This window comes from Macaca nemestrina, chromosome X (assembly GCF_043159975.1).
Source record: "Macaca nemestrina isolate mMacNem1 chromosome X, mMacNem.hap1, whole genome shotgun sequence".
Classification (NCBI taxonomy): Eukaryota; Metazoa; Chordata; class Mammalia; order Primates; family Cercopithecidae; genus Macaca; species Macaca nemestrina.
In genome coordinates, this window is record NC_092145.1 from 145,435,133 (window position 1) to 145,456,157 (window position 21,025).

At 39.6% G+C, this 21,025-nt stretch overlaps 1 protein-coding gene across 6 annotated transcripts; it reads left to right on the forward strand.

Moving 5' to 3' along the window:
* Positions 1 to 3,331: 3,331 nt before the first annotated feature.
* On the forward strand, positions 3,332 to 19,166 carry LOC105478153 (phosphatidylinositol glycan anchor biosynthesis class A). Of its 6 annotated transcripts, XR_011618401.1 has the most exons (9): positions 3,341 to 3,440; positions 3,890 to 3,966; positions 6,924 to 7,700; positions 12,597 to 12,729; positions 13,505 to 13,637; positions 13,787 to 14,005; positions 16,863 to 17,097; positions 17,958 to 18,108; positions 18,937 to 19,166. XR_011618401.1 is itself a non-coding variant. In XM_071089108.1 (8 exons), the coding sequence occupies exons 3-8, from the start codon at positions 6,986 to 6,988 to the stop codon at positions 18,032 to 18,034; spliced, it is 1,512 nt and encodes a 503-aa protein (XP_070945209.1). In that variant the 5' UTR covers positions 3,341 to 3,440; positions 3,890 to 3,966; positions 6,924 to 6,985; the 3' UTR covers positions 18,035 to 19,166. The 6 variants fall into 6 exon arrangements, 5 of the variants coding, with proteins under 5 accessions (XP_070945210.1, XP_070945212.1, XP_070945209.1 ...); XM_071089108.1 differs by having other exon boundaries at positions 17,958 to 19,166; XM_071089110.1 differs by having other exon boundaries at positions 3,342 to 3,440; positions 13,787 to 13,993; positions 17,958 to 19,166.
* The last annotated feature ends 1,859 nt before the right edge of the window (positions 19,167 to 21,025 follow it).

Below are 21,025 nucleotides of genomic sequence, written 5' to 3' on the forward strand. Positions count from 1 at the left end.
GCTTCTCTCCATGTGACTTGCCATTATTCAATGTCTTGTCTGAGCTTCACAGCATGGCCATTGGCTTTCAAGAGGAAAGGTTCCAACAAGACGTATCCCAGTAAATATACACTTATTAAGCATCTGTGGTATCTCATTTACTAATGTCTCTTTGGCCATTCCAGTCACATGCCCAAACCCAGAGCCAATGTGGGAGATGATTAGACAAGGTTGCCAATATGGAATACTGGTTTATTGAAGGTCACCATTGTAACAGTCTCTCACAAAACTGGTTCCTATATCAAGCCACACACGGAACCCTGCTAGTCTATTATTCTACAGGGGCTGAACCCTGGTTCACATCTTCCTGCTGCCACATACAGAATCCAGGACCTATGTGACTTTGTTCCTGATCATCATTTTGCATATTTGTTCTGTTTCTGTTACATGGAAATGTTTATCTTCTTGTTTAAATCACAGCTAAAACATTAAATTTTCTCATTTATATTGTATCACTGATTGTTCTATTTGAAGCAGAATCGGGAGTTAGGAGTCTCAAAATACTAATTGAAAATGTGATCTTGGCTGGAAGTCCGCCTCAACATCAAGCCCGTTTTCCTTAGTAAGATCTTCCACTAGTTTACTCTAACCTGCATTGAAAATGCCACTCTTCTTCTATCTGCCCACTTTCCCTTCTCTTTTCCTTTGTCATCACAAAGCAGTGTTTGCTGGACAGCCCCTGTCTGTACCTCATTCATGTTGTTCTTGGAATTATCGTGTTCCCAAGAGTTGCACGACCCCATCTACTTATTCTTCTAGCTAAATGCTGGCAGCTAGAAATACTCTTTCCCTTTGAACTCCCAGTATCTTTCTTATATTTATCTTATGGCATTTATCACTTCCTGCTTTTTATCATAGACATTTACATATGCCTTAACTCCATCTTGGTTCCTTGCAAGTAAAGCTCGTGCCAGGTTTTCTCTGCATCGTGCTTTGTACACAGATAGTAGGCTCTCAAGACATATTTGTTGCCTTCCCACTCCAAAATTATCCCAAAGAGCTAATTTACATATGAAGTTACGAAAAACTGAATTTCAAGGGAAGATGGTATCTACATTTATTTTACATCTTCATCATCTCAGGTCATTTAATACTAAAACTGGTACCAATTGCCCTCATATTTTATTAAGTGCAATCATAAGATAATGTATGTAAGTATCTTAGTCTAATTTTAGTGGTTCCTGAGAAAATTCTCTCAGGACATACCTTGAGACCATATATTTAGGCAGGACACTATAATTACAATCATCTCCAGATTTATATCTTAATCTTGCTTCTAAAAATTTATTTTGACTTTTTAGAATATAACCTTAAATGGAGACCTTTACTTAAGATTTAACTGACTATAAATGAAGTCATGTACCCAGGTGAGACTGCGAACCCTTGGGAGTCGGAATCATGATTTATTTACCTTTTAATGCTCAGTGCCTAGCACAGAAGCTGGAGCTTTAAATAAATGTTCAATGTTTTCAGACTTTGTTGGAACAGCCTGCAGGCTCCTCAACACCCTTCCCCACAGATACTCAGCAACACTGTGCCTCTATTAATATCTATTTATAAAGGTCAGCCTATTCTATATTTGAAACACAAAGAACCTTTTAAGAAAAGTGGATTTCTTTTGACTATTGATAACATGTATAGGAAAAGCTAGAAAAAATAAAAAGCTGTTGAAACACAGGGACTATGCTTAATATTCCTTGTATTCCCCACAAGGCCTTTTACAGAGCAGACACTCAGTAAACGTTTGATGATAAAAATAAGAAATATTTGTTATATTTTGAAAAAAGATTCACGGTGGAATTTCAAGTGTGGATTGTGATCAGAACTATGGCAGGGGTAAACCAGGGGCTCAATAAACGAGGCTTAACCCTCATTTATACCTTCCAGGATTTCTACCCCCCTCTTTGTCTTAAAACCTATTACAAAAATGAAAAGGAGACCAAAGCAATGCTGTACCTATCTGGTAGTGTCGCTGTTATCTGTGAAACCAACTACAAATTATAAAGCTTAATTAAGTGTCCTTGAGTCTTCATCATTGTAATTCTCCCATGCTTCATCAATATCAACACAGGGCAAAGTATCTATGGCTACTCTTGCCTTACTCATCAACTCATTCATTCAATTCAAATCCCACAACTAAAATGCTCTTTCAATGATGTTATTGCACTGTAATTTGTATAAGGTACACTCCATGAAATACTTTCAATACATTTTATTGGGCATCTAATATGTGTCAGGGAGCGTGCTGACATTGGGTAAAGAAATTCATGTATTAAACTAAAACTTACTGAACATCCATTCCTAAGAACAGATCCTGCCTCAGCTTACTATCTGGCAGGGAAGGCAGACATTTAACAAGCAAATACAATTTCTAGTTTTCAGAAAGAAGTCCATGTGAGATCTCAAGAGACAAGTAATCAAGGATCAGGGTGAGGAGGGAGAATGCAATCAGCAAACAACTTGAATATCATCTGATAAATGTTATACCAGCACATGGCCAAAGTACTATTAACACTAAAAAGTGAGAGTATTTCATTCTCTAGAGGCTTGGGAAAAGCATCATGAATAGGCTTACACTAAGCGTAATAAAATGGGTGCCAGTAATGGTGGCGGTGATGGTGCTCAGAAAGGAATTTGTTCTCGAAAACGCACGTATGGCAGGGATGGGGGACTCCAAGTACCAGCTGTGACGCATGGATGACCATGACACCACTCTCACCGATTCTTTAGCTTCCTGGTCAAGTACCATCATAACTAGTTGAACCAGTTCGAGTGGAAGTTGATATTTCGGATCAGACCTCATATGTTTCCCCCAGAGTGTAGAGTTGCCATATAAATAACAAGATGTCTAGTTAAATTTACATGTCAGATAAAAAACGAATAATTGTGTAGTGAAATCCCCAATATTTGGTACATGCTTGTATTAAACATCATTTGTGCTTTATTTGAAATTGAAACTTCATAGTTTCATCTGTTTTGACTTTTTGTGTATTTTTATTTGCTACATCTGGCAAACGTCCCAGAGCGGTAAGAACGGGCACGGTTCTGCCGTGGCACAGCTGATTACAAACAAAAGGTCTCTCCAATCAGCAGCAAGCGGGGAGGGAACTGGCGTCCAGAATAGAGACGCTGTAACCAGGAAACCAGGGTGGGGCACCCACCCTACCGACGGCCGCTTCTAGGAGACGGGCGCAGGCGCGCGCTGACGTTGCAGCCCGCGCTTAAGGGTGGGGACGACAGAGCGTCGCTCTCGGACGTGACCTCAGCGCCTCTTTGTGATTGGTTACCTAGGGGGCGCGGCCCTTGGGCGCGGACGCCTAGATTGGTGCTGAGGGACAGCAGGGAGGGACTCAGGCTGTAGCCGCGGGAGGTCCGGACACTGGCGGCCATGGAACTAACCGGTGAGTACGCGTCTCGCCGCCCGTCTCTAGCGCTCTGGGCCGCTTTTGGATGGGGCTGTTCTGCGCCCGTGGGCTCGTGGCGGGTGGTGGACGGGTTGAAGCCGACCCGGCTCGAAGCCCGGAAGTTGGGTCGGAGGATCTCCAGAGTAGGTTGGGTCTGAGGGTGCGTTTAGGACGGTTCCTTGGCTCAGGCGGGTGGGTCGAGGAACTGGGGTCTTCGGAACCCCGGGCCTGAGACCCACGTCCACTCTCTGGCTGTTTTCCTTCTCTCTTTGGGCCTGGCCAGTCCCCGCCATGAACCCAGCGGGGTCGCTGTCTGAGCAGGGTCATCCCCTCCTTGGCCCGAGCGTTTCCCCGGCGACCTCTCAGGGAATCAGGGAGTGAAGCTCAGACAGTGCCCAGGAATTGTCGGTGGAAGTACCATTCTCTTGACCCACAACTCTTGCCAGGTCTCCCTAAGGTTCTTAAGGAACCGCTACCGCTAATGATTGCCCGGGACTCGTTGGCCGTGGTCGAGAATTTTACGGTAAGGTCTTCTTTGCCACTTTAAGTGGCTGGGTGGGAACCTTGGACAAATGACTCAACTTGTCTGGCTTCTCATTTATAAAGCGAGAGAGGTATTCACTAGAACTCCAAGCCTCATTTCGGCTTTAAAAGCTAAGATTTTGCGATTGTGCAGCATATTGAACTTTTATGTCAGAGATGTTTGGAGTGAAAACCTGGTGGAAGTGGGCAGACTCCTCACAGAGTTGCAGGCTGAGGACAAAATTTTAAATGATATTTGGTTCATTACTCACTGCTTTTGCTATCGTTCATCTTTTAAAACTGGTAGAACTGTAAGTTCGGGATTAGGTGACCACAGTAAGAAAATGTTAGTTAAGCCACCTAAAAGTACAAACTTGGGGAATTTCGATATTTGGTAATATTGAATCTTAATTAGTAAATTCAGGTCAACAAACACTTCTGGAGTCTTTCTGAGAGTGTATTTAAAATGTAGATGAGGCCGGGCACGGTGGCTCACACCTGTAATCCCAGCACTTTGGGAGACCGAGGCTGGTGGATCACCTGAGGTCAGGGGTTCGAGACCAGCCTGGCCAACATGATGAAACCCCGTCTCTATTAAAAATACAAAAATTAGCTGGGCGTTGTGGTGTGCACCTGTAATTCCAGCTACTCGGAAGGCTGAAGTGGGAGAATCGCTTGAACTCGAGAGGCAGAGGCTGCAGTGAGCGGAGATTGCTCCACTACACACTAGCCTGGGCAACAGAGTGAGACTCCCTCTCAAAAAAAAAAAGTAGATGAATTTGTTGGAGAGAATAGACAGGCCTTTGCACATACAGTTAATTGGCATTTTCTGAGTTTGCAGGTGAAACCGGAAACTCGGAGCTTTAGGATGGTTTCTCGTTGTATAGTTGTGTTTTCTGGAGCCTTGGAAATCTTATTTGTAAAGCTGAGGAAGATTTTGACTAGATATCCAAGATTCTTTTTAGCTTTAGATATCTAAGAATGTATAATAGTACTAAATATTGAGTGGGCGTTTCATATTAATAAGGCTTTAGGGGACCCCTGAGATAAACATTTTGCACTTTAAATGGAAAAATGGTCCCAGATACAGCCCATCTCTAGTTTTAGCCTTTATCTTTAGACACCACACTGAAGGGAGGGACACTCATTGAGTTTGAAAGGCCTGCATAACTGAAAGAAAAGTTTAAAAAGTGAAGGGAGCAGTTAGATAATCACCCTCTTTGGTTTTTGTGTTTTTGTTTTGTTTTGTTTTGTTTGAGACGGAGTCTCGCTCTGTCACCCGGCTGGAGTGCAGTGGTGTGATCTCGGCTCACTGCAATCTCCACCTCCCAGGTTCAAGCGATTCTCCTGCCTCAGCCTCCCGAGTAGCTAGGACCACAGGCAGGCACCACCATGCCCAGCTAATTTTTGTATTTTTAATAGAGATGGGGTTTCGTCATATTGGCCAGGCTGGTCTTGAACTCCTGACCTCAGGTGATCCACCCACCTCGGCCTCCCAAAGTGCTAGGATTACAGGCGTGAGCCACCACACCCGGCCTAAATAATTACCCTTTTTGAATAAGGAAGGAGAACATGTGGATTGTTTGCAGCATGTGCTCTGGTGACATTGGAAAAAGGTGCTCTCAAAAAGATAGTTAGAGCTCCAGGTGTGTTTTAGTGTAAACCACACAGGTAATACTAGCAAAACTTTATGAGATTAATTGAATTAGTGACTAAGCTCTACAGCAGGGGTTGGCAAACTTTTGTAGAGGACCAGATGGTAAATATTTTCAACTCTGTGGGTCATATGGTCTCTGTTGCAACTACTCTGCTCTTGTAGCACAAAAGTAGCCATTCACATAAATGAATGGGCACACCTATGATCCTATAAAACTTTACAAAAACAGGCAGTGGACCGTATAACTGAGTTTGAATCCTGGCCTGTTTTAGTTGTCTGTTATTTTTTACCGAACCACCCCAAGACTTAATGATGTAAAACAACAGCCATTTTGTTATTTTTCATGATACTGCAGTGAGCTAGGCTCAGCTGGGTGGTTCTGTTGGTCTTGCCGGTGGTCACTAGGAGGCTGCATTTAGCTGGTAAGTTGGCTGGATGACTGGGCCTCTGGCTCTTTCCATGTAGTCTCAGAGCTCTTCTTTCTCCATATTGTCATCTCTTCCCTTGCCCCTCTAGCACAGTAGATGGATTTCTTACATGTTGGCTTAGGATATCTAAGAGTGCACAAGTGAAAACCACCACAGCTTGGAAACCACCACACCTTTTTTAGGCTGAGGCCAAAAATTTGCACATCACTTTCACTACCTCCTATGGGCTAAACCAGGTCCAAATGCAAGGGAAAGGGACTATACTATAGAAGGGCATAAATACCAGGAGACATGACCACTAATGAAACAGACTGCTACATTGTGTTACCTCTAAGCACTGAGTAACTGAACAAATTTCTTAACCCCTTTAAGCTTTAGACTTTCCATTTTTAAGATGGAGTTGATAACTCATGGAGTTTTGGTGAGGCTGCAATAAGATACAGAAGACTCTTAGCATGTAGTGGCTGATGTATAGTGGCCATTTAATAAGTATTAATAGAAGCTGGTAAAGTGTAAGAGTAAAGGGGAAATATGTAAACCTGTGTGTATGGATGGTGTTTGTATATACTTAATTATTGGAAGAGACTGGTTTGTTGGGGACCATGATATGCTGTGGTGTAACAGACTTACTATTTAAAGTTACACATGTAGCAGTGTTTTTAGGACGAACTTAAGACATTGTAGAACCTAGTTTTGTTGTATGTAAATGCCAAGCAAGTAAACGTCAAATGAGTAAATTGATGATATGCTTTGTTTTTAATTCTGGGGAAAAGCTAACAAATTTACATTAACATTAAAACAGTATCTGTATCTGGATTTGTAATAGGAATGTGTTTTGTTTCTGAGCTGAGATCCTGTTTTACTCTTTTTCAGGTAATAGAGGACACATCTCTTAACTGGGTTGCTCTAAGAACTGATGCCTAAACCATCTCAGTATGGCCTGTAGAGGAACAGCTGGGGATGGCCACCGTGCCTCAGCTACACCCTCTCGGGTTAGCCCTGGAAGTCTTTCCACATGTAGAACCCATGCCCATAATATATGCATGGTATCTGACTTTTTCTACCCAAATATGGGAGGCGTGGAAAGCCACATTTACCAGCTCTCACAGTGCCTGATTGAAAGAGGGCATAAGGTTATAATTGTCACCCATGCTTATGGAAATCGAAAAGGCATCCGTTACCTCACTAATGGCCTCAAAGTCTATTACTTGCCTCTGAAAGTCATGTACAACCAGTCTACAGCCACGACCCTCTTTCACAGTCTGCCATTGCTCAGGTACATATTCGTTCGGGAGAGAGTCACGATAATCCATTCACATAGTTCTTTTTCTGCCATGGCCCATGATGCTCTCTTCCACGCCAAGACAATGGGGCTTCAGACAGTCTTCACGGATCATTCCCTTTTTGGATTTGCTGATGTCAGCTCGGTGCTTACAAACAAGCTTCTAACCGTGTCTCTTTGTGATACAAACCACATCATTTGTGTGTCTTATACTAGTAAGGAAAATACTGTACTAAGAGCAGCACTGAATCCTGAAATAGTATCCGTCATTCCTAATGCTGTAGATCCTACTGACTTCACTCCAGACCCATTTAGAAGGCATGATAGTATAACTATTGTTGTTGTCAGCAGACTTGTTTACAGAAAAGGTAATGAAATGATAGCTATAATTGCATTGTAGAGTTTTTTCCCTGTAGAAAGCTGTTGAATACTTGTATGTAATGATTGTTTGGCTTTTCATTTTGTTTTATGGTTTTATAATGCTATAAATTATAGCAAAGAAAGTTCTAATATTGGTTTATATATCCAAGAAGAGAGATTTTTCAGGATGGTGGTGAATGCTGTCCCCCAACCTTTGATGTTTTAATGGTTACTAAAAATAAGAACAATAACCTGATGCTGTTACATTTCAGGTCTTTTTAAAAATAAAAACAGCCCTGCACATGTGGTAAAGAAGTAAAGGGCAGGCCGGGCATGGTGGCTCACGCCTGTAATCCCAGCACTTTGGGAGGCTGAGGTGGGCGGATCACGAGGTCAGGAGACTGAGAACATCCTGGCTAACATGGTGAAACCCCGTCTTTACTAAAAACACAAAAAATTAGCAGGGCGCGGTGGCGGGCACCTGTAGTCCCAGCTACTTGGGAGGCTGAGGCAGGAGAATGGTGTGAACCCGGGAGGCGGAGTTTGCAGTGAGCCAAGATCGTGCCACTGCACTCCAGCCTGGGTGACAGAACGAGACTCCATCTCAAAAAAAAAAAAAAAAAAAAAGAAGTAAAGGGCAGAGGTCACAGATGGCTTTTTTCTTCTGATTGCCAAAGTAATGTCTTTTCATTGCAGATATTTTGGAAACTAAGAAAAGCACAAAGATGAAAACTAAAATCAGCGGTAACTGTATTATTCAGAGATACCCTAATGAATATTTTGATTTATAGCTTTCCTGTCTTTTTTATGTGTACGTACATATACTGAAAATCAGTGAGTGGGCTTGCTCTGCACATTACTGTATTGTAGCTTGCTTGTTTCATTTCATCATGTATAAGACATTAATAACATATTGGCAGGTAAGTGATGAAGAAAAGGGGATTAGATGTCCCGGGATCAGATGATGGGTCTGTCCTGCTGTGTGATTGAGGACAAGTTGCTTAACATCTCTAAGTCTCAGTTTTTTTCATTTGTGTAATTTAAGCAACATTGGGAACCTCGGAAGGGTTCAGTGATAGTTCCTATAAACTATTAGCCTAGTTTGTAACTATCCACTATTATCAAGGAGGTTTTTTGGGTTTTGTTTTTGAGATGGAGTCTCGCACTGTCACCCCCTGGGCTGGAGCGCAGTGGTGCAATCTTGGCTCACTGCAACCTCTGCCTCCCAGGTTCTAGCGATCCTCCTGCTTTATCCTCCCAAGTAGCTGGGATTACAGGCGCCCACCACCATGCCCAGCTAATTTTTTGTATTTTTAGTAGAGACAGGGTTTCACTGTGTTGGCCAGGCTGGTCTCAAACTCCTGACCTCGTGATCCGCCTGCCTCCGCCTCCCAAAATGCTGGGATTACAGGCATGGGCCACTGCGCCTGGCCAAGGAGGCTGTTTTTTGTACCTCTACAGCACTTAATGGACACTGCAGTTGAATGTGTGGAGGCTTGTTTACTAAAAGTCTGACACAGTCTGGTTATAAAAAACAGTGTCTTCTGAGTGCTATTTGAAAACCTGTCCACTAATCAAAAGTGTCATTTATAGTAGGGAATCATTAAAAAAAAATAAATACATACCCACTTAAATATTTAATATTTGAATTTAACTCAAAATATTAATACACACTGAGTTGCCAGTAGTTTGATGTAGGACTGCCAGCTTTGAGTGCTGGGCCACTGGTTTCAGCTGCATCTTGTACACTCCCTTTCACAAAACATAATCTACCATTGCTACTTTGAGTTTCTTTTGAGTGGGGTCAGAACTTAAAGGCATATGAACTGATATGCTTCAGGAATTTTAATTTGTTTTCAGTTTTATACAGCAGTTTAGGACACCCCTCATCTGCCAAGAACTTTTTTCTGTGACTTTCCTTTATTGGATTTTTCAAACTGTTCAGCTTAGTTTTTGTAGAAACTCTTTTTATCAGTTTATGTGATATTGAATTAAATTACTCAACACGATGACAAGTACAACTGACATCAAACAGATGTGTGAACAAACACAACTGTTTCTTGATAAGCACTGAGCTCAGTGGTGTGCCAGTGTGCTAGGGAGTGGCCTAAAATCTAGATGTGGGCCTTGGTCAGTTTACGTTTGGAATGGAGAACCTTGATTGACCCAGCAGTCCATTTAAGTGGAGGTTGGCAAGGAAACTTGGCCTGAACTTCCTTTTCTGGTTTGAAGGCAATGACATGCTTTTATTCTTTAATCAGGGACGTGTGAACCGACTGGCATTCTGTATTCTGAATTCCTCTTGGGACATTAGGGATGTGTTTTTTGTAACTTAGGAAATGTACCTAATTTATTTTTTAACCAAATAGCATATCTTCTTGAGATAGCTAGCTAAGAAAGAGTATGACGCATGTGTGATCAAGGATCAGCAAAATTAACAACCCATACAAAGATTAAACCTGTTACCTTTCCTTCTCTAACGTGATATTTTAATCAGCTGAGCTAACCACCAATGGAGTGATGGTATGGCCTTTCCTGTACTCAATTCAGTAACTAAACAGATATTTATCGAACCCTCTCCAGATGCCAGGCACCCTGCAGAAAGTAACATTCTTAGAAGGAACAGCCATACCTGTAGCCCAAGAATGAGTAGTTCTATTAATGGTCCATTCCTTATTAACAAATTAATTTCCTCAGGAGTTTATTGGACCAGATATCAAAGTCCCACTAGAATGTCTTAAGTGAGAGAGAGGATAAATGAAAGTTTTCCCTATCCAGGCTTTTTGGCTGCCTTCTTCCTGAGCCTCCTCTTCCAAGTCTGTTTTGCTCTCAGTCAGGATTTACCAGCACTCTGTGCATGTGTAGGCACGCTCGCCCGCTTCCTTCTGTAGTGGTAATGACAACCTACATTTGTATTCTGCAGTTGATAAAGCCTGTTCGTGGTATAATACCTCATTTGACCCTCCCAACAACTGTAGGGTAGATGTTATCTACATGAAATTGAGTCTCAGAGAGGGTAAGTAACTCACCCAGGTTACACAGTAAGTAACAGAGATGACACACGTGAGTCCAGCTTTTCTTGAGCTAAGGTCTCCTCTTCCTCTACCATGCCCAGCCACTCATATCCTAGGTATAGATCAGAAGGTTCTTAAAAATATTGTTAGACTGAGCTTTAAAAGCAGTTTGAATCAGAGATTTTCATTGTCTGTTTTGTGTTCACATGGCAGTCGAAAGTCTCTAGGTTCCATTGCGTTATACCCTTCTTAGAGGCTCCAGAATAAATTTTTTTATAGTGGTGGGGAAAAGCCTTTATTCTTAGAATAAGAATATAGATCACTGGTAATAGTAATCAGTTCCATTTCTTATGAGATAGTTGTCAGGAGTAAATGACATAATGAATTTAAAGTATATTGCCTGTCACAGCAGGCACTCAGTTCCTGTTAGCTATTATCATTTATGACTATTGCTCTATGTTGTTTTTTATTTGTTTGAAGAATGGGCTCTTAACCTTGTATGAGAAAGAAAAGGGTGAGGAAGAAAATGGATTGAAGGAATTGTAGATGACTAAATGTTAAAAGTCATTAAACTACCTTCTGGTTTATCTAGAAATCTAATTGAGTGATTTGGTAGTAGACATGAAACAAAGATAGCTATGATTTTAATGAGAAGCCTTCATATTCAGAAAAGCTGTGTGGGAATTTTTGATACATATAATAATAGTTTGAAAGTACTAGCAGAGTTTAGTTAATGAATTCTACTTTGTATTATTTAATAAAAATGACCCTATATATATATGTGTGTGTATATATATGTCATATATATGTGTATATATATGTCATATATATATGTCATTTCTCCTGTCATCTATTTTATAACTGATCTGCCTATTTGGGGTGGAAGATTAATGTAAGAAATACAATTTTTATGTGTGTGTGCATTTTTAAAATTAGTAAACTTAGCTCTAGGTGGATTGTTTTATATTTACTTTTGAATATGTACGATTTGTAATTGTTAGTGAACAGTGAACTAGATTCTCAAATAGTGTTGACATTGTTGTGACTTTGGATAGCCACTCACTTTTTCAGACTAATAGGGCACAATTTACTTTATTGTTTTCTATTACCTGAGATTGTGTTTATATATTATAAGAAAATCATTTTGGAGAAGAAAGGAACCAAGATGCATCCTTTTGTTCTACAGACTGTAGTGATCTAACAGTTCATGCCCTGCCGCCTTCATTTACCCCCATTCCAGGAAAGTGGGCTATAGCTGGTTTGAACTTAAATTTTGCTAATAATGTAGTGTTCACTGCAAAATTCTCTGTACCAGCCACGTTTTAAACAAAGTGGAGGCAGCAGTTAGATTTCGTTGCTTAGCCTTTTCCTATGGCAGTAGGTGGAATCACAGACTGATAGAATCTTATAGCTGAAAGAAACTTTAGGTACATAGGAATCTTTATAGATCATAAAACTTTCCCACGATCAACGGGCTTGCTGGTAAAAAAGCTGGGACAAGACCCAGATCTCCAATCAGCTGCCTGCTCTGGAGAAAATGAACTCAAACCTTAACCACCTTAAATTTACCTTTTTTAGAAGTATGCAATGTGTAAACACAAATGAATAACTTAAAGAATAGTCTGTTGAGATGGAACAGAATAGGCCATATTTTGGGTGTGTGGAAGGTAATGCATGCCAAGGTCTACATCTTCAAGAATTGTAAGTCTTGGGGGACCACTGCCAGTTTGCGAACAATTCCACTCTCCTGGGAAAGGTTTAAGAGAGTTTCTCTCCTTTATGGAGTGCGTAGCTAATACTTTTCAAAATGAGTGGATTTCTCAGTAGTTCTGGTGAATTTTTTTTAAGTTTAAATATTAATATCTCCAACATTCAAATTTATATTTTCAGGGATCGATTTGCTTAGTGGTATAATACCTGAACTCTGTCAGAAATATCCAGATTTAAATTTCATAATTGGAGGAGAGGGACCAAAGAGAATCATTTTGGAAGAAGTTCGGGAAAGATACCAGCTGCATGACAGGTATTGATGAATTTCATGTTGTCTTGAGGGAGAAGTTGTCAATTATCTCTATTTGGTTTTAACTGCATGCCTACCTTAGGTGTGTTGCTTCTCCTACATGTAATTGGTATACATATAATTGATATAAATCTAATGCAAGGACTTTTCAAAATTTTTATATAAAATAGGAAACCTAGTTGAAGAATTCACAATTTTATTTTTTCCATTAGCCCAATATTATTTGACTTTGGGGGGCCATTGTTGGAGGCACCATGAAAGGCACAAAAAACAACTGCTTTAACTGGAAGCGTTTGCAGATTTCCAGGCCATACTGTATAGTGATTTAAGTAATAGGGCTCAAATCATGTAAATTGCTCTGCACATACAGATTTGGACAGGTCTCTTCCTCAATAACCACACAACACAAGGCATGTACATGTAAAGCGTCAAGTTTAATAAAAGGGCCATTTTCCTGTTTAGAAATGGCACTTTAACATTTTAATTATCAAAGTTTATTCATATTATTACATACAAACTAGTTTTGGAGAAGATAAAGTTTGGTATGTGTAACAGAAGTTAGAAATAATGTTCGCTGTATGAGTTTTAACCCAACTGCTTTATAAGACTGTTTCTATTACATCAGTGTTTGGTGATACTAATCTTTTGAGGTGGAGAACATTAGCAGCAATAAGAATTTAAGTGTCATATAAATAGCAGACTTGGTTTGTAAATTAAGTTTCTTTTGTAGCATGAGTTTTCACTGCCTTCTTTCTTCCCCTCTCATTTGAAAAATCAGGGTGCGTCTTTTGGGAGCTTTAGAACACAAGGATGTTAGAGATGTCTTAGTTCAAGGACATATTTTTCTTAATACCTCCCTTACTGAAGCATTCTGCATGGCGATCGTGGAAGCAGCCAGTTGTGGTTTACAGGTAAAAAGCTTTGAGGGCATTCATGGTTGGGATTTCTGTATGTTTTGAAAAATAATGAGACACATTTCATAATAATGTTTTAACTGGTTTTGTTGATCTTCCTGAGGGCATGATTATGGTGGAGCATGCGTTCTTTCTTTCTTTTTAAGATTGTAAGTACCAGAGTTGGTGGAATTCCTGAGGTGCTTCCAGAAGACCTTATTATTTTATGTGAGCCTTCAGTAAAATCTTTGTGTGAAGGATTGGAAAAGGCTGTTTTGCAACTGAAGTCAGGGACATTGCTGGCTCCAGAAAACATTCATAACATAGTCAAGACTTTCTACACCTGGAGGAATGTTGCGGAAAGAACTGAAAAGGTGTGTCACATGGTGAGAGCAGATTGTGTCTGAACTCTTACTTGATGTTTCACATACACATTTGCCTTTTCTTACATAGACGTTTACCATTTCTGTTCTGTTGCTTAAGTTGATGAAACCTCTTCCAGATGAAAAGAAACAGATTTTGGTACACTTACCGGGCTAAGTGTCTAGTCAAGTTATTGCATTTGACATTTGAAAATAGCAGTAATACAGTCTGGCCCCGTCATTAAAATGGGCATAAAGAAGTTACAAAATGTTCTGAAAGTCACAATGAATAGAGACAAGATGAGTGTTAAATCTACTCTTAGATATTTTCTTGAAGCTGTTGATAATTCTAAAGCAAACAACTCTATTAGGAAATGCATGGTTTTGCTGATTACGGCAACTTTATAACTTGTGAATATTTTATTCAGGCTACTTCCTAAACCTCTTGTAGCCCTTTTGCTAACTAATGTGATTTTCTCCAGGAAAAGGATGTTTGCATCTTTGGGCTGATTGAGAACATAGTAAGTTAGAATTCAAACTGTACGTGACAAAAGTGGGAAAAATCACAAATGAAAAGCAGCAACAGAGAATTGACGGGTATAGGAAATAGATTAACACCCTTAGGTAGGAGATTACAGTTGTGGGAAATGCTTCCTGAATTTGAATTAGGGACTGCTTGTATTCTCAGTTTCATCCTTTACATCCTTTTCATGATGTTCTCTGCCTCATGCCTCTTATTACCATGTAACAAGCTGAACAGAAACAACTCAGCTTCTTAGTATGTGGAAATTGTGAACCGGAAAGATAACCAGGTGGAACATGGAGAAGGTAGTAGTTTAGACTAATGCTACCAACGTGATATTCAGTGGAGCAATGAGTTTTTAACCTAGAGTAGATAGCAAGTTGGAGCTGAGGAGAATAGCTCTTTACTGTAAGGCTTTCTTACTTGGTTTGAATGATGAATTCCAGTGTATAAGATGAACTCATTTGAATGGAAGTTCTAAAAACTTATCTCTAAAAATTGTCTTACACGTTTTCCATTGAAACCTGAGATATTTGCAACAGTCAAACATTTTTGACTGAAGCATTTTGAGACATTCTGACCTTCTACAAGTCTTGTACTATCTCCCCCATATGAAACATGGAAAGTTGAGTGTAGTGCTTACCTGTTGAGGAGTGCATGTCAGAGTCCCTGGGCAGCCTTTTCAGACTCTCTCTACTCCATCTTGATGTCCCCCTGCCTCCCCAACCACTCCCTATATTCCAATGTTATCCTTTAGGAGCAGAGATAGAATTGGGGATATAATTGGCAGGGATATTTGGTTAGACAGGTTATTTTGATGATACCATCCTGATCTCCACTCCCTTTGAGAACCACGGCACTGTAAGTTGCGACTTGACCTTCTTGATTGACATCATATAAACCTCAGAAGCCTGAGCCACTGTACGTAATAAGTTAACAGGGAAAGAACTATGGTGACGGTTTGTCAGTATATATTAAAGGGGTTAATTGGGATTTTTTTGGTAACCACATTTTTCTTTTAGTTATACTTAAAGTAATAGTACAGCATCTGTATTTTTTTACTTCTATGGTAATTTATAGTACACTTTTAGAAAAAAGTAAATCCTTGCCTATAATCGATTGTCATTGCTAACATCCTCTTCATAGTAGTAAATTGTTATTTTATCACTTAAAACTATAAGTAGATTAATTGACCTGAAATAAAGCCGGACAAAAAGTCAGTTTGTAGTTACTCTTTTAACCCTATGACATTTTAATTCATTTCAATTCCTCCTTCTTAGTTTAACTGTGCTATTTAGAAAATCGATCATGAAATGAATTTGGAGTTCATGTTGTAAACATACTTTTTAAATTGCAATTCACCAGTCTCAGCATAATTCTCAATGTAATTCTTATTAAAATGTTTGTATTCAGGACGTCCTCAGGGTAAAAGAGCTGGATGAAAACATGCCGTACCTTTCAAGGGCTGTTGACCTGTACAACATGCACCGCATGTTATAACTTTCTTGAGTTCAAAAGGAGACGGTTTACAGGTCTGATATATGAGAATAAACAGAAGTAATACTCAAATTACAAAATATGAATGTTGGCCCATTTGATGTGTTCTGAACAAGTATGTTTAAAGATCTCTGTTTTTTGAGATTTTAGAGCTTAGTATTTGGCAGTGTTTAAAAAGCATGCCACCTACTTGCTCAGCAAAAAACGTTATTTCATTTGTCAACGTTTGACCTATAGTATCTGCTGAAATTTCCCCCATCTCTTTATCTTCTTTTATTTGAAATCCATGAAATGCTTCTGTATGTCCTCACCATCCATGCTCAGCAACATGTACAGCCTCATGTGGCTGTTGAAAGAGGAGCCTCTGTGTTCCCAGAAGTATGCTAGATTGTAGCTCTCTGCTCGTGGTTGATGTCTGCCAGATGCCGGTGAGAGCATCTCAGCTTAGTCAAGGAATCTTCAAAGGCAAATCCTGCTTCAGTACTGCTGAATTAAATATTGACCCTACAGTGGTGACCCCAAAAGCTGTTCAGACTTTGCGGGACTTTGGAATTCTAGTAGTTGGCTAAAATTGATGGTGACTCCCTAGGGGAGAGGTACTGTGGCTTATTCTTTGTATCACACAGCCTCTAGCCTGGTGTCTTGCCCAGAATAAGTACCCAGTAAGTTTTGAATCAAATGGCAATGATTATTGTGATTAAGTTCATTAAGGATATCATTACTATGACAGCAACAAAACACAAGCAACTTCTGTTTGCGTTTGTTTATAAAATGTTCCTGCAGGATCCGGTCATTGTTTATCATGGGACAGGTGATGGGGTGATGGGTGAAAGTGCTCACACTTGCCTTCTTTCCCTCTAGGTATATGACCGGGTATCAATGGAAGCTGTGTTGCCAATGGACAAACGACTGGACAGACTTATTTCTCACTGCGGCCCAGTAACAGGCTACATCTTTGCTTTGTTGGCAGTTTTCAGCTTCCTCTTCCTCGTTTTCTTGAGATGGATGACTCCAGATTCTATCATTGATGTTGCAGTAGATGCCACTGGGCCACAGGGTGCCTGGACTAATAACTATTCTCACAGTAAAAGAGAGGGTGAGAATAGTGAGATATCTAAAACCAGGTAGAAGAAAGCCTAGACTGTAAGATTTTCAACATTTCTAATAGTTCTATTAAGACTATGGAAAATAACCTTGCTTTTGGGGGGTTTTGGTTTTTTTAGAGTTAATTTAGTAAGTTATGCTACCTCTATATCATTCAATATTTTCTGTTGAGGAAAGATTAAAAAGTTATGCAATTCCTGAGTGTAGAAACTTCTTGCACTTATTTAAAATTTAGGAGAGAACATTTAAGCCACTCAGGTATGAAATTTTTCAGACTACTGAAATCCCTGTAGCAGAGATGTTTTAACATTATATTTTGAGAGCTTTGGGTGCTGAAGGGCCAAACGTTTTCTGGGCATTTTTTGGCCAGTTTTTAATGTTACACCATTAGACACTCACCAGATGTTTACAAGTTTTCTTTAGGGAACTACAACAATTATATGAACTGTTTTATATCATGTTCATATACGTTTATTAGAAATCTAAATCACATCTTTAAACATTTATTAGGTTCACTCAGTAGGTGTTACATATAATTAACAGGTTCCTTGAGTAAGATAGTCCATTAGTAACCAGCACATTTTGAACCCCTGCTCTGTGCAGAATGTTGAACTAGATGTTTCCCGCCATTAAGGACCAGGGGTGCATTCACTCTCTGTTTACCATTCAAATGGCTTACTTCATCATAATCATTGTTGATATGAGATAAATATCCAACATGCCAAAAATGCTCATGCCAGTTAATGCCGGGAAAAAAATCACCAACACACTACTAGTACCTGTTGTATGCATTCTCCTAGGTAGAGCCTTCATCTTCAGTTGTGTTTATGAAGATATTTTTTGCTTTTTCAGTACTGGGGACCGATATCACTGTTGATAGTGCAGAGAAACCCTCCATATTTTTCAGTGCATATTTGAGTTTTCTATAAATGCCTTCGTGTTTTCTGAGCGGAATGTATGAGGTGTGCCATCCCAAAACCAGCTGCTACCCTGTCCTTTTAATGTAAGTCACTCCCCTTCACTGTGGCCTCGCTGATGTCTGATAAGTATTGTCAGTGTGCAAAAAGCTTTACTTCAGAATGTTTTATTTATAGCAAACCGAGTTGAAAATTTTAGCAACAGTCTTTGTTGTTGGATCGTATTAACTGTAATTGTTGTTGCCCAGAGCCATGGGTTTTTTAACCCCAAATTATTCACATGGTGTGTATTATCAATTCTTTGAACTCTTAAGGTTTTTGTGAGAAAAGGACTGTGAATTCAAAACAGTGAGGCACTTGTGGGTGCACTACATAGATTCTGACAGTGTTGTGATACTGTATAGGATTTTTAAAAACGACAACATTCACAAAATTTGTTACTTTTTAAAAAATAACATGCCTATTACCTGGTTGCACTGATATAAAAGAAATATATTTGTGTTTTGTTTGTACTAAAATGCAAAAGCAAGAGTGCAGTTTTTGAAATCTAGAAGTTAGGGGCACTTTTGTTGGAGAAAAATGGACTGATCTAAAGCATTCAGTCTTACTGGGATTTTTATGCATAAAAACTCACATATAAACATGAAATAAACAGTGCCAATATTCATTGTAAAGTGAGAAACTGTAATATTTGGCTATTATTCTATTCAACAGGTTTTAGACGCACGCCACCATTTTTTCCTTATATTTTTGCTTGATTTTTTAAAATTGTCATTTAATTCTTAAATTGTCATTTATTTGAGATGGAAATAAGATCTAAAGTTAGTTGCCTTTGCTTGTAAGACATGTAATTTGCAAATTACTACTTTTAACAAATGGAAGTAAATTTGTTTTACGTAAATCTTGATTTTCAGCCTTCCTGGATACCTTAATTGTAACTGTCAGTGTTGCACTGGTCGGTATGTGGAAACACATTGCTCTACCCTGCTACTTACGTTGATTTTAAAGTGAATTTACAGTGATGAGGAATTTGTGAAAACTATATTGTATTTCTTTTGATGTTTCAAAAGGTTGCCTATGAAAAACTGATTTGTTAAAACATGCTACATGTCCAAAAATAAAGACCAGAATGACATTTTGCTAATTTTCTGTTTGTCTTATTTTATGACCAGACTGTTATTTACTAGTGGAACAGGCTATCCCTGCCCCCGACACATTCTTTTCCAATGCAATTTGGATGTGTTGCTTGGTCTATTAGTAAAACAAGAAATAGCCTTTGGGCGATGAATTACTCTGTCATTTTTTGTTTCTAGAATATCTTCTCTCTCTTACTCATGGAATAGCAAGTTCAATTGTGCCTTTGTTTCCTTACCCAAATAAGCCCTTGTTTTTCACTGCCCTAGCGTTATCATGTGAGACAAAGGAAAAGATCTACAAACTGTATTGCGTATGTGAGCTACATAATTATGCTTTCTACTTTGCCCAACACAAATTTGTAAACTTTCTTAAAACATTATGAGACTTGTGATTTTCTTTTTTCTTTTTTTTTCAGCTCATCAGCTATTGTTAGTGTATTTTCATTTATTTATTTATTTATTTATTTATTTATTTATTTATTTATTTTTGAGACAGAGTTTCACTCTTGTTGCCCAGGCTGCCCCGGGTTCAAATGGTTCTCCCGCCTCAACCTCCTGAGTAGCTGGGATTACAGGCGCCCACCACCACACAGGCTAACTTTAGTATTTTTAGTAGAGACGGGGTTTCACCATTTTGGCCAGGTTGATCTTGAACTCCTGACCTCGTGATCTGCTGTTAGTGTATTTTATGTGTGGCCCAAGACAATTCTTCCAATGTGGCCCAGGGAAGCCAAAAGATTGGATATCCCTGATTTAGTTTCTCCCACCCCTTTTGTGGAAAGCAGTGGAAAGCAGTGGAAAGCAGTCACCTATGTTTATGTTTTGATTTATCTTACGCCAAAACTTATTTTTGGCAAAGTCAGGGTAGTATAGGTCTGTGTTTACTTTTGTGAAGTATTTTTAAAGCCTCTTTATCCATCTCTGCATTCCCAAATGAATGTGGCTAGATGTTAAATTGTATCCTGTGGCTGGATTTTTTAATATAAAATTATGAAAAAGTTCTATGTAGAATTTGATTTGTAGTCTATAGTACTTGGGGGAATTGATTTTACTTTATCCTTTATCATTTCTATTTGGGTATGGCTCAGTGGTTCTCAACTGGGGTTTGGGGGGACAATTTTGTTTCCCAGGGGACATCCGGCAATGTCTGGTTGTTACTACTAGATGGGGGTGGGGCATTGGCATCAAGTGAGTAGAGGTCGGGGTTGCTGCTAAGCATTCCACAATACTCTGGGCCATCCCCCACAACAGATGTAGCTGTCCCAAAATGTCAATAGTGCTGAGGCTGAGAAACCTTGGTGCTGTTGATTATTTCATCCGTGATAGACAGCATGAATCAAATGTCCTTGTGTATCAGTAGCCTGTTATGCCCATCTCAAATGTAATGTTCAAATATAGTAAAGATGGCCTTTCCGGGAGTGGTAGCTCATGCCTGTAATCCCAGCACTTTGGTAGGCCGAGGCGGGTGGATCACAAGGTCAGGAGATCGAGACCATCCTGGCTAACACAGTGAAACCCTGTCTCTACTAAAAATACAAAAAATTAGCCGGGCGTGGTGGCGGGCGCCTGTAGTCCCAGCTACTTGGGAGGCTGAGGCAGGAGAATGGTGTGAACCCGGGAGGCGGAGCTTGCAGTGAGCTAAGATCCACTGCACTCCAGCCTGGGCAACAGAGCGAGACTCTGTCTCAATTAAAAAAAAAAAAAAAAAAGATGGTCTCTCGGAAATAGTATAGACATCCATTTGAACCTTAAAAAAGTTGAGCTTCTCATGGCCAACTTTTTTGGCGTGTAAAACATTGGACAGCCATGTTTTAAATGAAAAAACCAAAACAAGATTGAATAATGTTATAGAACAATATACATTACT

Excerpts from the sequence above, each read along its gene's own strand:
- LOC105478153 (XM_071089109.1), top strand. The coding sequence starts at position 6,986 with ATGGCCTGTAGAGGAACAGCTGGGGATGGCCACCGTGCCTCAGCTACA. Across the intron at positions 14,006-16,862 it reads CTGAAAAGGTGTGTCACATG|GTATATGACCGGGTATCAAT; the intron begins GTGAGAGCAGAT and ends CTTTCCCTCTAG. Across the intron at positions 17,098-17,957 it reads TTCTCACAGTAAAAGAGAGG|TACTGGGGACCGATATCACT; the intron begins GTGAGAATAGTG and ends TTGCTTTTTCAG.